The sequence below is a fragment of the Haliotis rufescens genome, unplaced genomic scaffold (assembly GCF_023055435.1).
Source record: "Haliotis rufescens isolate VD_foot unplaced genomic scaffold, xgHalRufe1.0.p SCAF_7, whole genome shotgun sequence".
NCBI lineage: Eukaryota > Metazoa > Mollusca > Gastropoda > Lepetellida > Haliotidae > Haliotis > Haliotis rufescens.
Genome location: NW_025964361.1, coordinates 1,674,061 through 1,690,822, shown reverse-complemented (window position 1 = coordinate 1,690,822; position 16,762 = coordinate 1,674,061). Strand labels below are relative to the sequence as shown.

General features: G+C 38.4%; 1 protein-coding gene across 1 annotated transcript in view; it reads left to right on the top strand.

The window, feature by feature from the left end:
• The window catches only part of LOC124139630 (cadherin-related tumor suppressor-like), a 140,427-nt gene that overhangs the window by 66,678 nt on the left and 56,987 nt on the right, over positions 1 to 16,762 (top strand). Inside the window, exon 5 of the mRNA XM_046506866.2 lies at positions 15,373 to 15,563. Within this exon, the coding sequence (XP_046362822.2) occupies positions 15,373 to 15,563 (191 nt within the window). The remainder of the gene's footprint in view (positions 1 to 15,372; positions 15,564 to 16,762) is intronic.

Genomic DNA, 16,762 nt, shown 5'->3' with positions numbered 1-16,762 from the left:
TTGTACTAAATTATTCCAATCCCAGCTTTAACCTAGAACAAGCATGGTGTGATGAGACAGCATAATGTAGCTCACAGCAAGGCCCCTGTAAGACCATTATATCCCCCCGAAACCCCCCAGATCCCCCCCGTGTAACTAGAGGTTAATGAAGAGACAGATACTGTTTGCACTTCTGCTGACCACAGAGGGAACTAATACCTGAGTTACCTGAGTCCACAGCTCGTCCGGGTGTCCACCACGGGTCAAACAAACTTGACCTCGGTCTCGGGGAGCATTTTGTACATTGGATCAACCTTTTTCCTGTCTGTGTGTGAGATGGGTTCGGGTTTATGTCTTAGCAAGTGTGAAAACTACTTTCATTTTGACTTGCATTTGTGTGTTCTGGGGCAGAATGGAATTTGAGAGATTTGTAAGTTGTGTACTTCAAGAGTTGTCATTTTTGTGCGACATGTTTAGTATACGGCCCCCAGGGTATGTTCAGTGACCAGGCCAGATGTCCGGCTCCCAACACCGCCCACTTCCGACACCAAACAAATGCAACATTTTGCCAGCTCTGGAGGACCTTTAGATCTTGTCCGCTAGAGGGGTTAGCTTAAACATATTATTGCCTCAAGGATGGGTTGATGGGAAAAGTCAAAATCTTCAGCTGCCAATTAACTGTAAAACAGTTGCACATTTTGACCACCTCGTATTGTGTTTGGATGCTCAGATCAACAGACTCCCCAGACCTCTAGGACTCTCCTCAGTAGGTTCCATGTCTGTTTCAGCTTATTGTTTACGTTGTATGTAGTAAAACTGTCTTCAAACAACTTCAGTGGTGGTTGGGTGGGTGTGTAGTTACAGTGCTTGCTTGTCGATTAGAGAGCTTGTTCTGTTCCCGGTTTGTGAAGTTAATGGCCAGTTTCGTCACCTGGTCCTGATGTTGAGGCAATATTGCATTAAGCTACAATACCCTATCAAATGGTAAATATGGTTGGTAATTGTTTTCAATGGATTAAAACTGCATCAACACACTGACAGCTGTAATCCTCTCTTTTCTTGATGATTAACATGTTTGCTAGTTTTGCCCAAACTCTGATCAATCCCCTGCACAGTTGCAGCCCCAGATCCCCATTGATCCCCAATATGGTTGAAGCCCTGGTCTCTTGATATTGCTGGAATATTGTTCATGGAGACATAATACTCCTCCCACTCACTTTTTCACTTTGGTAATTAAACGATCCCTTCACACTGTGAATTTTATGAAAAGTATTTTTATTCAAGTCGGTACACATGACAACTGCCAATTACCGAATGTGAACCTGGACAAAATACCACACCTATTTGAGCATAGGACATTCAAGATTCCAGTAACACAACCCTCATTATTGTGAATCTAACACGATTGCCCCCAAAGGATTACAGTGTCAGTCAGGGCTGAATATGCAGCGCTGGAAGTGCCTCAGAAGGTACAGTTCAGCAGATGGTTGATGAATTAAACGTGACCTTTTGCAATTACGCCGTATCAATTTTTTTGCAATCGCTCGAAATCTAGAGTCTGTTTTACACTCAAGTTCGAGGAATGTGCTCACCTTTTTCTTTCGGTCACAATCAGCGAGGATGGAGGTGTAACAAATATTGAGGACGTGCAGATTGAAGAGCGGCCATGTTTACCTTCCAGGATCTTTGATGATGTTCTCTGTCTTCTATTGTGTGTAGGGGTTCCCTGATGACTAGAGTTACACTGATACATCACACCACTTTTTGCTGGTCATTAAATTCCCCAGGGGATTACTTTGAGACAGGGTGTGATGGAGGTACACCTTTTTCACCTCCTATTCGCAATGTTCATCAGTCTGTGTAATGTGATGTGAAAACATGACAAATGATGATACAGCATTTTAAAAAAATCTTATAGTTGGATTTTTTTTATTGATTTTTTAATTCTATTTAATTTACACTTTGAATGATACGGAAGCTTGTCCCCAGTTGTAGAAAAGGGCACACATTTTGTTTAATGCGTTTTCTTACACGTTTTCTCATTTGTGGCTTGAGTTAGTATGAAAACCATGCATTGGAAAATGGGATGGTTTGTGTATTGATGGGGCAGCCTATCATGCCTAGTTTGTAGGATATTCCTTATCACACAGGTCTGTGGGGATGGATTAGAAAAAGTCCCCAGCACCTTATTGGTTGTTGTGAGAGGTGGCTACTATAACATTGGATGGGGTGTTCAAGTTGTTTTTTGGATGATTGAGTGGATCGTTGTTAGTGTTTTCTTTATTGGTTTCTTTAAGATTTGATATACAGTTTGTCTGATGTAGCTGGGATGATGTTGGCATGGTTACATTCACTCACTCACTCACTCACTCACTCACTCACTCACTCACTCAAGACTGCCTCCGTGGTCTAGTGATAGAGAGTTAGTCGGGAGAGAGGAAGGTCCGTGGTTCGATCCCCAGCCCCGTCATACCAAAAGATGTTAAAAATGGTACTTGTTGTTACCCTGCCTGACACTCGGCATAACGAGGCTAAGACAAGGACTAGTGGGCTCAGAGTCGGTATACTGTATCTGAGTGGGGTGTTCATGTTAAACTCTCTGTTAGTTAGCACTCTAAAATCAGCATTAGTCCGGACTAGTACAATCAGCAACACATGCACACACATGCATGCATGTTGCTATTTAAGTGCAATAAGCTTGGACGTGATGTTAAACTCCATTTCACGTCACCACACTCACTGAAACACTCATTCAATCACCCATTAACATATGCACTCACGCAGGTTTGATCTCCCTCGGAATTTCAAAATTGGAGTCTCAAAGAATTTGATGCAGCTAGTTTTGCTAATTGTGGGTGAGTGAGTGAATAGAAATGTGTGTAGGCAGTATCAGCAGCAAATGGAGCAGGAAGACGTCAAAAAACCTATGTTAAAAGTTTACAGAGCAGAACAGAAAAGAACCGTAAATGTCGAGAACACAACCCAAATTATGACTTTCCCCACATCATAGTGATACCCAACGAGTAATATGAATCAAATATTTGAAGGAAATATGAATAAATGTATCAGATTTATAGGTAATCCCCCAAGATGAAAGGGGTACGGAGGTTGGTCTCCTGAAACAGTTACATATTCATGGCGTCTGCCATTATGGCTTTCTGATGGATGCACAGTGTACAATGTACATACATTTGATGGGCTATTTGCACCTGTTGCCTCCAAAGTTCAATGGCTGCCAGATCATGTGATCTGCTGAATCTAATAGTCAAGCTTCCATTGACTAATGTTCATTGGAGCGGAAATAGGGATGTTTTCACTGAGGGTGAAGTCTTAGGAAATGTTTTGTAAATTTACAAAGACCTTCCTTCAAAGTCACAAATAAGATATACTGTCGCCAGTTAATAGTTACTCCTTTGGGAGAAGCTTGATGATAGGGACTGAGGAATGATTAGTACATGTGTGGGTTTGATAGACATTACGACCCGTACATTAGGATACCATGATAGTTTTGTGCAGCGATGGATGAATATGATCATAAATCTGCAACCATGTTGGTTTCCTTCACAGGTCTTAATGAAAGGAAGGATGTTGTGTATTAGCAATAGGTACTCATGTATTGAAATTGAAATTGAAAAAATGCCAATGGGTTCTGTTCATAGGTAATACAAGTGAATCAGTTTTGAAGTTGTTGCCTTTGATGGTTTTCATACTTTGGATTTGTTGGAATATGAAAGGGTTGTTGTGGAACAGAAATGGTCTTTAATCATTCTGTTTAAGAAAAGTCTGTGTCCTGTTTGCCAAACAGTGCCGGTATTTCAGTTCAGGGGACAGAATATGAAATCCAGAAAGGACCAGGTAGGATAAGAACCCAGTGTTGCCCACGAGAAATATCAAATTATAAATTTGCCGAAAACTTTGATGTATTAGTATACAATTTACCAGACTTGTTTTAATGGCTGACAAGTAGCTTTTTTCTTTCCTGCACATGCAGGTTTTGGATGTCTGACATAATCAAATACTTAGTTCCGGCTGAAATGAGTGAAGTATGAGCAAGTCTGTGACCATAGATGTAGTTTTTATCATGTGATTGTACTGTCTTTATTCTACATCTAAGGAAATCGACCTGGCTCTTATAATTCTCACGTGTAGATATGAAAAAACACTCCTGAAAACTTCTACAATGAGCCTCTTTGACACATTTCAGCATACCATAAGCATTTAGTGTTCTTAATAATCCCAAACATGAAATAGTTGAAATTAACAGTCTTGTTCTCATTCATATGAACTTGTGACAACTTTCATATTGATTTGTAAAGGTTTTCATAAAGTACGCATAGTCCCCAAAAATGTTCTCTGGAATATGAACAAAAGCAATTCAAGAAAGATTTAATTTTTCTTTAAATAGTTCCTTCCTCCTCAGAAAGTAATTCTGTGTGTAGAGCAGCCAAATGTACGGAGGACAGAAAACAAGAAATATGCTTTGTTAACAATATTCTGAAGCAAAAACAGGAAAAAGAGATTTCGATAATCTCTATATAATATATGTTCTACTTTGAAACAGGGTGTGTAAATACACGTGTACAGACGCTGTTGCTTCCTAATTATCTTTTTGTTTACGGTTTCTTGAAAATGACTTGGGAACAGCCTTAGGTTCATGTTATGGAGGTTGGTACGGGCTATTAGCAGCGGTTGCGGAATATTACAAGGCTTAAGCGGACCTGATCAGCTGAACCTGAACTGTTGAAGAGCATTAAAGACTGTGTATTAGCTCCGTCAAGATGTACATGAAGCTCCCGGACTTTGGCAACACGTGGCAAGTTTAATGACAGTTTTATGTTTCTATTAAAACCGTGACATCCTTGGACTGCGTGACACTTTTGGGAATGTTCTAGCTTTAATGTTGTCATAAATATTTAATTAATGTTGTCTTCTTCTGACATCTGCCAATTAATTAGTCATAACTCTGTTCCGTTTTTGTCCTTAATGATGAATTCATTTTGACGTAATGTCAGAGGGCGTTATTATAATGAAATGTTCATTTGAATATGTATGAAATAATAAATATGGTATAATTTAGAATACAGAGTATTTGCTGTTGAAATAGGGGTCTCAAAAGTGAAATAGTTTCGGAGATGAATGTTTAGATTATTCACGTTTTTTTGTTTTTGTTGATTAAATGTGAGAATGACATGCAGCCATGTTGTTTTTGGCAGATCAAGAACGAAATGAACCAGAAATAATGTCAATATCATAAAAAATGTAATTAGTTGTGAACTAGAGGACATTATGACTTCATTATGATAAAGTGGCACCAGGTACATCAAACTCAGTCTTCACAGGAATCAGTTAATCAAAATCTGTCCTGGAGTTCATCAACGGTTTATGATACCCTTATGGTATCAGACAATATGGCTGCCAGATTCCATCATCATTTCAGGGCTGATTTAGTTGACTGCAGCAGTCATGGCCATGATGTGTACCACTTATTTCCTTCCACTTTTTATAAGCAGTCTTGAGATTGTTTAACTCCACTTATTTTGTTGATTCTAATAATCTAAACTTTATTTGATCTGAATTGGTTAAGAGGAATGTATAATTTTTTGGCTGATTTGATTAAGTATTCTGAATTTGCCTCATTTCCGATTGGTATTGGTTTTTGGGAAGATATAGAGTATTGAGAATATAAATATTGTTTGTCCCAATACTTGACTCGTCTGGTAGGAAATGGCTGCTCTTACCAGCTGTTTTTCTCAGGAAACTTCTCGTATTTCATATCAACAGAATCACTTTCTGTGCAAACATCATAATCCCACAGCTAACCCGAGGTGAGGACGCCATCATCCCATGAGCTGCGAAGAGCCTTAGCAGTGTTAGGAGTTTGTCCTGGGGCTGAATGATCCAAGCGAATACAGACTTGCGATGAGCATGCCACTAAATGAGTGAAATACAGCTATCATATTGGAAATTTACCAAAAACGAAAATATAAAACTAAAACAATAAAGGGCAGCAAAAAGCATTTAAAAAACTTCTCTTCAATTTCGTCACCTCTGAACCTTTTTGTCCATTTTCTTTTGGAAATTGGTCGGGGATGTCTGAAACAATCCTATTGATTGAACATAAACCATTTTAGCAATACAACAAAGATAATATTGGACCTGGAAAACAATTGAAATTTTTCTCTGTTAGTGGTGTACATCTCCAGAGTTTCTGGCTGATCCTCTGGGAAGTTCCGTGGGGAGTTGAGCGTGTTGGTGTTGTCTGAAGGAATGTATTTTTGTCTACACTATCTTGTTTGCTGTTGAGAGTGACAAGTCTCAGGTTACCATGAAGTCTCTATTCCTCAAGTAATCTCACCTCTCTAAACAACCGATACCATTAGCCAGTTAGACTAGACTATATCTGGACGCACGCAAAGTGTTACCTCTAATACAGATCGGTGGGATAAAATCAATTTTAAAGAAGCCTTGTTAAAAAGTAATTAGCCTTTTGAGTTTGGATTGATTTTTTTACTGTGTTTGTGGGGGCGGTCGGCTAGTCTTGTGGTTAAAGTGTTCGCTCATCACGCAGAAGACCTGGGTTCGATTACGACATGGGTACGATCTGTGAAGCCATTTCTGATGTCACCCATCATGATATTGCTGGAATATTGCTAAAAGCGGCGTAAAACCAAACTAACTCACTCATTCACTCTCTGATGACACCCGTTAGATATTGCTGGCATATTGCTAAAAGCGGTGTGAAACCATACTCACTCACTCGCTTTTGTTTGTGTGATTGGGTTACTGTTTGATTGTAGTGTAAGCTGTCTAGGTTTTCTCCAACCAAGTACTAGGTTTAAACCCCAACACTTGCATTTGGGGAGCCATTACTGTGTGTCCCAAGAAAACTATGGCAGCAATACACTTTAAGACAGCATTTCAACCCAGCTTATTTGTTTCTTGTTCAACTCTTTTACTTAACACAGCTATTATTGAAAAACTTGAATATGTGCCAGGGATAGATTGCATGTCATGGTACCCCAATGGTGTGGGTCATCACTTATAATATCAATCACTGGTTTGTCTGACCCAGTGAGTGAGTGAGTGAGTGAGTATGGTTTTACACCGCTTTTAGCAATATTTCAGCAATATCACGGTGGGGGACACCAGAAATGGGCTTCACACATTGTACCCATGTCAGGAATCGAACCCGGGTCTTCAGCGTGACAAGCGAACGCTTTAACCACTTGGCTACCCGACTGCCCCTGTCTGACCAAGACTTGATTTATTACAGGCTGGTGCACTAAGAGGTCCACTGGTGCACTTGTCCTATTTATTGTAATTTGTGATGAAGTCTCCATGTATTTAGGGCTAGCATTAACTGTTAGGCAGATAGACATCATAAAATATAACTGTTGTGTTGGAAAGACTTCAAATCCAATTTTCTAAGACCACCAATTTTCGTTACAGCTCGTCCCTTGACACAAAAGACAAACAGTGTGATCTAATTGAAATATCGCTGACTGTGACATAAAAGCCCTTTCACTTGACTAAGTCGCTGTGTTATCAATACAGCTGACTGTTTGAGCACATGGCAGTACAGCATGCAATGAATGGTCAAATGGGTTATTGTATTATTGCGTAGAACCTTTATCAGCAACAAGCTGATACTAATGGTGTGTGTGGAGTGGCCAGGAGATGGCCAGGAGATGGCCAGTACCAGAGTGTGTTGTGGTGTAGAAGGGAGTGAGTGTGGGAGAATAGGCCTAGTCGTCAGTCGAGGGGAGGGGCACAAGCCAATAACAGATCCATATTGAAATAATCCCTGTGTTTTCCCTCACAACACGGCACGGACATCTGCGGTGGGCATCACAAAAGATAAGCTGGGTTGTGTGGGATGTGGGTAGTGAGGGTTGTCAGCGGAATATATGTACCTGCTGACTTGTACCTAGGCTACCTACACTGGCAACTGATATGTTCATTGTGTTGATAACAGTATATCTTTGGACTTTCATATGGCTATAGTTAATTTGTCATCTGTGGGAGTTGCAACACACAGCCTTCAAATTCTATGTGTTCTTTTACTCGTTTTGAGTAGTACATATATGGTCCATTTCCAAAAAGGATGTTTGGTGTCATGTTTTGAGAAGTGTAGTTGGTCAAGATATCAAAAGAGTTGGATATCTCGAAGTGTCAGAGTTGGATATCTTGAAGTGTCACTTACAAGCTGTAGTTTCAATGAAGTGATGAGTGAACACCTGGTATCATCTCTATTTGATAGTGAGTTATGGACACATGCTCTTGATATAGTCAGAATCGTACAATCAGCTGCTTTCTCAGGTCGGGGCCCAAAAAGCCATCTTAGCGATATTATTGCTCTATGTCGGCATCTTAGGATCGCCTCCATCGTCTAGTGGTAGTGCGTGTGCAGGGAGAGCCGAAGGTTGGAGGTTTGATCCCCGGCTGCATCATACCGAAAAGACGTTAAAAGATGGTACTTGTTGTTACCCAGCCTGTTGGTCGGCATTAAGATGTTAAAACTAGGACTGGTCGGCTCGGAGTCAGTATACTGTGTCTGAGTGGGGTATTCATGTTAAACTGCAGTATGGTATCTCAGTGGGCGAGCACTATAAAATCTGCATTAGTTCGGACTTGTACAAGCAGACACAGACACACGTGCATGCATGTCGCTATATAAGTGCAATAATCTTGGAGGCAGCAGTAAACCTGATCTCACCTCACCTGTATCTTAGGCTGTAGCTTAATCTATGTTAAGTATAGGAGCTACAATCATCTAGTACAAAGACTCAATTGTAGAAACAAAGGCAATTATCACTCCTCGGCCATTTAGGGAGTTAAGGTGTTTGTGGGATATGAGATGTTTAACAATGATCTGCAGTTTGGCACAGAAAGTCCTCCCTATGTGGAATTGAAGAGGAGATGATGAAAAAGTGTTTATCATGTCAGTGCTGTCTGGTGAGAAGTTTGTATGTCTGGTCCCAGGGCAGACTAATACCTACATATATACGCCGCCAATGGGGGAAAAGTGTCTTTTATTGATATTGTCTTGGTGGATGTCTTGCACCTCAATACATCGGGGATCGTAGGTGCATTTTCAAGCATCGTAAAGTCTTCGTCAAGTATGCCGAGTTGAGGAAATGAAATGAGTTTTTTGGGCCGAGGGTTCACTCGGTGATAGAAAGGATATAACATTGGGTTATTTTCTCGGCTGATTAGATTTAATTTCTTTGTGGTCGAAAATGACAGAAAAAATTGAGCTATAGATTATCACCTTTCCATGGGCAGATATGAATGCTGAACAGTTTCTACACAATTCATCATGCCTATGTTATATAACCGGAATATTAACTGATGATATAAACTCCATTGATCGTCAGGCTGATACAAAATGGACAGAAAAGTGGAACATTTATTTCGCATCCGTCAATAACATGTGACAGAATTATTAACCAAGTGTTTGTTGTCGACTGAGATAATATTTGGAAAAGACAACCACTTGAGCTGATATTTTGGACAAATTGTGTCAATATTATGGATTCTAAATGTTTAGATGCCCTCTGCTGGGTTTGTCCACACTGGACTGTCCAGTCTGAAGGTCAGGTAACGGGTCAGGGGATTTAAGGGCATGACTCCTGCTGTCTGTTCGACCCCATCTTCAAAAGCAGGGCTTGAAATCTTGGAATACTTCCATGACAGTTGAGCATGTTTACGATGACCAACAAATTGCTTCCAGATCATTTCTGTCCGATTCATCTGAAATTTTCATTCTTTACGTCTGCTCCAATGACAGTCTTTGATATTGGGAGCCATCTTTGATATCACGATAAGTCAAGTAGTCTCCAACCTTGAAAACAGTGAAAATCTTCATACAATTATTTTACAAGTTTCAATAAAATCTGATCCCTAATTACAATTCCACGAATTAATCATTTCAATAATTACATCAACCGAGATTAATCCCGATGTCTACAAATTACGTTCATAAAATTGTAGCATTGAGTCAGTTCATGTTGTTTTTCAATTATCCAATTAAGTACATATTATTTCATGATAAAATAATCAGAAACATTAAATACTTAAAAAATATTGGAAAAAAGCCTAATTGCAAATTTCAATAAGTGCTTCCGAAAAAGAAAGCGCTTGTGGCCCCATCTGTTCTCTACATCAGTGTAGGTTAGCCCACAAAAAAATGTTTTTAAATATTCCCTCAGAAAATTGGAAATTCCTGGCATGGCCGAGGATGTTTTGACAGCCCCCTGACAATAACCAGAGTGAGGTATCCAACCCTGTGCTGGGTAATTTAGCTGTTTTCTGATAGTTGCTTGTAGTGTTCTGACCTGACAACCTATTACGCCAATTGTCGTGTAAACACACTATTTTATCCTACTCCCCAAGTGGGGAGTCTAGGTTTTAAGACACTACAACTGGATATTGTTTAAAACCTACTGATTCCTTGTGTTGTCAATAATAGATTAGTTTGTGCACACAAAGGAAACTTTGTGGAAGTGATTGCTGCACTTGGTAAACAAATGTGGAGTGATCAGTATTTGACGTTTATTGATTTGAAATATTATATTTTTGTTACCATCCTAATTTGTACAATGTAATGTCTCAAGCGACTTTCTACATATTGATATAGGAAGAGCAAGATGTTTCTTCTGGGACGTCTGTCAATGGACTTGCAGTGTTTATTCTAGCCTTACTCCAAGGCTGTACTGAATGATATGTCATGGGTCTTTAGTAATTCTATCCTAATAACACACAAGTCTAGATAAGTGGACAGGATGCCAGTCTCTTATAGTGACAACTTGTTCTTGTTATTTATATAATCTAGAAATTAAGATTTAAAGTACTACTTTTTGCCTTAGAGACTTCTGCAAGTCTATGTTTATTCTGTCAGTATGAATATGAATCATTGTTATTTTATCAGCTGAATGTTTGAAAAGACTAAATCAAGAAGTCACCTGGCTGTGGTGGCCAATCAGGATTGGTGCAAACTGTAGATTGTACATGTGATGCTCTTGTCCCTCACCAATCCAATCACGACGGGTAGCCTAGTGGTTAATGCACTTGCTTGTCATGCCAAAGCCCCAGGTTTGATTCCCCTCATGGGTACAAAATGTGAAGATCATATCCGGTGTCTCTGTTGCTGGAATATTGCTAGAAACAGCATCAAGTGGCTAAAAACCATGCTCACTATAAAAACAGAAGAATTAACTATGACATCAATGTTATGTTTTATTGCAATTCACGTTTGGATGGAAAAATTGTTCACAGGATAAATATTTTGTGTGTTTATATATAAAATGCTGTTCTTATTGGACTTAATACGGTAATACATCATAGATAGAACAGTAATTGATTGAGCATATAGTGTTTCAGAAATTAACGAAAGGAAATCTTCCTTGACAGATCTTCCCTCTAAGAAAAAACGTTGGCTTGTCATGCCGAAGACCCAGGTTCGATTCCCGACATGGGTACAATGTGTGAAGCCCATTTCTGGTGTCTCCCGCCGTGATATTGCTGGAATATTGCTAAAAGCGGCGTAAAACCATACTCACTCACTCACTCTAAGAAAAATATACAGCTAATGATTCTATCAATGAATGGAAAATGTGCAATGACTGAATGAGCAGGTGCATAGAATCTTCGGCCATCTTGAGGAGGAGGACATGTTCAAGTTTAGACCATGTGCCACCCACACCTGGCGGAAATGAACCGAAGCAATTGTTATTAAAAATTCACCTTCTCCTCACTGTGAGAGCAATCAAACTCTTAACGAAATGGCAATGCATTCATCTCACATTAGTAGCCACATGCTTGTCATGAGATGGCTGATTGACCATCCTCGATGATAACAGATTCTGAAGTATTTTCATGGCTGACCACTCCAAGCTAGTGTTGTAATGATCATTGATTCTGTTTCACTGGGGATCCGAGTCCCTTTCTTTAAAGATTCCCAGGAATTATTAATGCATTGCCCTTGCTATCTTGGATGAGGTCTGCACGGACACTGGATACTATCTTCTTGATAACCACTGGGCTAATGGCTATATCATATGCTACTACCCTTACAACTGTCATTCTATAGATAAGGCATGGTTCTTTTATCATATGTTTAAGTGATATAAAAGGACTGGATCATTGTATTGAAGACTTGTAGTCAAACAATAGCTCTCTACAGAATATGAGAATGTTGCAATTATTGATATATTTAATAATCATAAAGTAAGCATTTTATGCTTTTCTTTGTGTTTCAACTATATTGTTTTCCAGAATTCAATATGAAACAAAAGAAACATGGGTTTTTGCTGTATCAATCAAATTGGCTAGGAAACATCTTTATCGACAATGTCTGTAAGGCCCCAAGGGATTATGTTGAAAGTCTGTGTTATAATTAGTGCCATGTCGGTCAATAAGTGGGTGTGGTTCAGGGCTGTTGGGAATAGCAACAGTGTTTTCTTTGGGAACACGTCTCTTACCTTCCTTATACCTGCTTTAAAGACAACCTCAAAATAATTGCAAGTCGATCAATTTGGCACGGAAGCAAATACCCCTATTGAAAAAGGAATTTAGCAGACGTGAATATTTGTAAGATCTCGTATGAATTGCCAATCTAAAACTCGAAAGAAATCCAAAACAAACATAATTATTATCAAGGTAGCTTAGACGACATTGACTGACTATTCTTAGCATTCTGTGTCGACTTACGTACTGAAGCTATCACTGTGGCATCATGGGATTACAGCCTCATTCTGGTTTCCTTCAGATTAGATAAGGAATTCTTCAAGGACCAATCGACCATTTAAATCATTTTGAAATGCACAGACAGATTTTACATTTAAGTTTTCAATTCCTTACAAATGACATGAATAAAACATGTCTTTAGAAAAAAATATATGTGTATTTTACATGCTACATGAAAAGATGATACAAGAAGAAGAATATAAATCAGAATAATGAAATTCCTTCAAGTAATAAATGGGGGTGTATTTTTATTAATATCATTGCATCGTTTCCATATCATGATCGCAAATACAGAGGCTGTATATTTCTTTGTGTGGAATAAGATGAAATCAATATTTTGGATAGTTTTCTTTAACAGTACATATAGCGTTGTGACTCATCGTTGAATAGAATCCTCATTCTTCAGAGCAGCGTTTTCAATAATGGGTGGAAATCTTGCATAATCAACTATAATGGTTGGAAATCTTGCATAGCCGTCGAGTAGATGTAGTTCAAACCTTGCTGACAAATAACCTAACTTTTGCATCGTAAAAACTGCTGGTGCATCTTCGAATGACAAAAGGCCCTTAACAATGTGAAGATCGATGAACAGTTCAAATGAAACGTTGCATTCATTTCACCAGCTACACACTAGAAGGCGAAAAAGTGCACATTCATCAGTTTTGAAAGTTTCATTTCTTTAGTTGTGAGATCGCTTCAGATCCGTTTGGTTTTATTTGGAGTTAAAGGTTTTCAAAAATCTGTCATCAATTGATGATTAGATATCTAGACAGATGACATTGGCATTATGAACGTTCTTGAACACAAGAGTAATGCTCTTGAACACAAGTATAATGCGTTTTGTCAGTGATGGAATCTTCAAAAGAGCCGAAAGAAATAGATCCTGCTAATATGTATGCTTCGGACACTGTGAGTCTAATCACACAGTACAAGAAATGTTAAATCAAATGATTGCATCAGGATTTCAAAGACTTTTTCGTCTGCTTGTGTATATAGAATCACCTGTTTGATGTGATTTTTGTGCAAGTTTATACACTTGAATTTCATCCCCTACCTTAATCATGTTCGCATCTACACAAATGCTGACTCCTGTTCCGATGTAAACCCAGTTCATGTTTTGACAGACACCCTCTGCTGATACAGGCACATATCACACACGTGACATGTGTTTTGTCGGTTACATAACACAGGCGCAAACTCTCTTATCCTATAGGTCATGCTGCAGGAGTATAATGGTTGCTTTTGAGAAGCCATATGTAGGATTTGTACTTTGCCTGGAGTATTTATCTTTTCTTTCGTTTAAATATTTTGCTTGTGGAGTTGGCTTTGCTTAATAATATTCTTGGAAGCTGTATTGTCTAGTCCATAAAACATGTTCACACATGGTGAATTATATCAGACATGCTCAGCAAATATTGAAATGACTCGAAGCTAAATAGTTTCTCTGTACATGAGAAGGATTTTTGCTTCAAATGTTTTATGTGAGTTTCTTCTAAATTATATGTCACACAACGTAACATTTTACTTTCAAATATTGTGTTTGTTTTGAAATGGATGAATCCTTTTTCTTGTATGAATGCAGTCGTAGTTGTGAAAGAACATTTTTTGATGTTACGGTATATGGCATATTTACTCTATGGGTTCATGAAGGTGCGTACACTTAGTGACAAATTTGAACTTCTTCTTTCAAGATTCTTCCAATTCATTCATTTATTGCATCAAAATGTGTATATAATCCCTTATCTTTAAGATATACAACCAGTATATGCCAGAAAGTTTCCATTTTTTTCCCCCTTGCACAATAGAGAACATAAAACTTGTTTAAATGCTTTCCCCAGCCAAGCTGTGAAGATATTTGGAAAGATTAAACTTTATGATTTATGGTAGGTGATTGTTGAATACCAGACAGGGTATGTGTGAACAGGCAATATCAGTCCTTGTCAGGGGAATAGTTTTTGTTCATAGCCAGCAGGTGCTAGTTTCCTGGCGACACGTAAAAGGATACTTGTTTTAGCTGGAAGAATGAGCTATAAATCGTAACAAGTGATAAACTTAACCTTAAAAACAGGAATAAAGTAATTCTAAGGATGTTCAGTAAAGTTTCCAGGGAAGATTAGAGCCACAAAGTATTAAAGACAGGTTTATTAAGTAAAAAAATGTTAAGTGCATTTGTTTTATCAGTTCTGCGTGAGGAGATTGACTGACTTAATCACCCTAGTTTTTATTTTGAACTTATCAAAATAGGCTTTCAACTGATAGGATATCTCAGTGTTATTTTACCCTGTGAAGTAGACAATAAGACACAGTGAGTGATCAAACAGATGTATTAAAGGTAGTTTTATGGAAACCATTGTTTGCCCAGTCATTGCATCAGGTGCATTGTGTCTAGTATCAACATACCTGCCTTGATTGGTATATAAATACCCTTTTAGTCATAATGGAGCTAATGGTAGCCATGCATTTGTTTTACAGCATATACTTGTCTATGACGAAACTGTAAATGTTCCAAATATTTTCTTTTTGTGGCAATACATTTTTGGATTAGAATAATTGATAATGTTTGATCAATATGATATTTTGTCCATGAGTCTCACAGCTGTAAATATTCTCAATATACTTTTATTTGTTTTTTGTTTTGTTATACAGGCATCAACAGCCAACTCCGGTATTCTCTAGCTGGTGGAGATAAGAAAAACCAGTTTGACATCGGACCACTAAATGGAACAATTTACACCATCGGCTTCCTGAACAGAGAAGCCATCCCAACCTATCATCTGATCGTCATAGCAACTGACCAAGCCGAGCCCCCTAGTGATAGATTATCAACTTCAGCAACTGTAATAATACCTCTTGTTTTTTGTCCTTGCTTTTAATGATATAATAGCATATTTGAGTGCCAAGCAGGCAGGCTGTCCCGGGCTTGTGATTGTTTCATAATTAACAGGCCTCTCCTGTATAGTGTCAGAAATAGTGTCTGATTACAACTAATTCCAGCTTCCAGGAGCCATAGAGCACTGCAAGTTTTTTCTGACCCAATTCTAGATCCATAGGATTAATTATTCAAAGAACACCAGTACCCAATTGATTAAGGATTCTTGTAGTAATTTAAAACTGATTTTAGTTGATAAACTTGATTGCACTATGTCAAGTGTAAACTGGCTTGATCAAACATTCATGTTAAAAAATATATTTAAAAAACAAATCTATTTTGTGTGTAAAATTTATCGGAAATTTGTGTTGAATGGTGATATAATTCATTTACATGATAACATTATGTGAACAGATTTGACTAATATCAACATGAGATTAGTGATTAGATGATACTTCATACAGAAATCAATCAGAATTTCATCAATGTCTGTGGCAATTCCTAACATTATTTAATTAAGTTAGCCTAAGGTTTCACATGTATTATATATTACCGGATATTACTGTTTAAAGCAGTGCTATGCTTAGGGAAAGGTGATAGGAGGGCCCAGCTAAGGGTACATGATGATGATGATGATGATGATGTGTACATTTGTATCCCACACAATACATGTTATTAGCATGTGCAATTATTATGCTGGTCAACTGATCGGTGTACATTCATTTTGCATTCACAACTCTCTGTGGAGTGAAATACCCAATCTGCCTATTTGGCACAAGAAGGTTCTGAATTCACCCAAGAAGGTTTAGCATTTTGTTCCCAACATGGCTGCTCCCATTCTGCAATAGCTGATACTTATTTAGAAACTGGCATTAACAGGGATGAGAGATGCAGTTGGGCCTATTGGTTTAAACTTTGGCTAATTGTGCTAAGGCCTGGGTTCAATCCCCATATGGGTACAATTTGTGAAGCTTATTTTCTGTAATATGGCTGTAATATTGCTATAAGCAGCATTAAACTCACTCACTCACTCACTCACTCACTCACTCACTCACTCACTCACTCACTCACTCACTCACTCACTCACTCACTCACTCACTCACTCACTCACTCACTCACCCACTCACTCACTTGTTAATCCTTGTTTAGTAAGTTCCAAGATTTGAA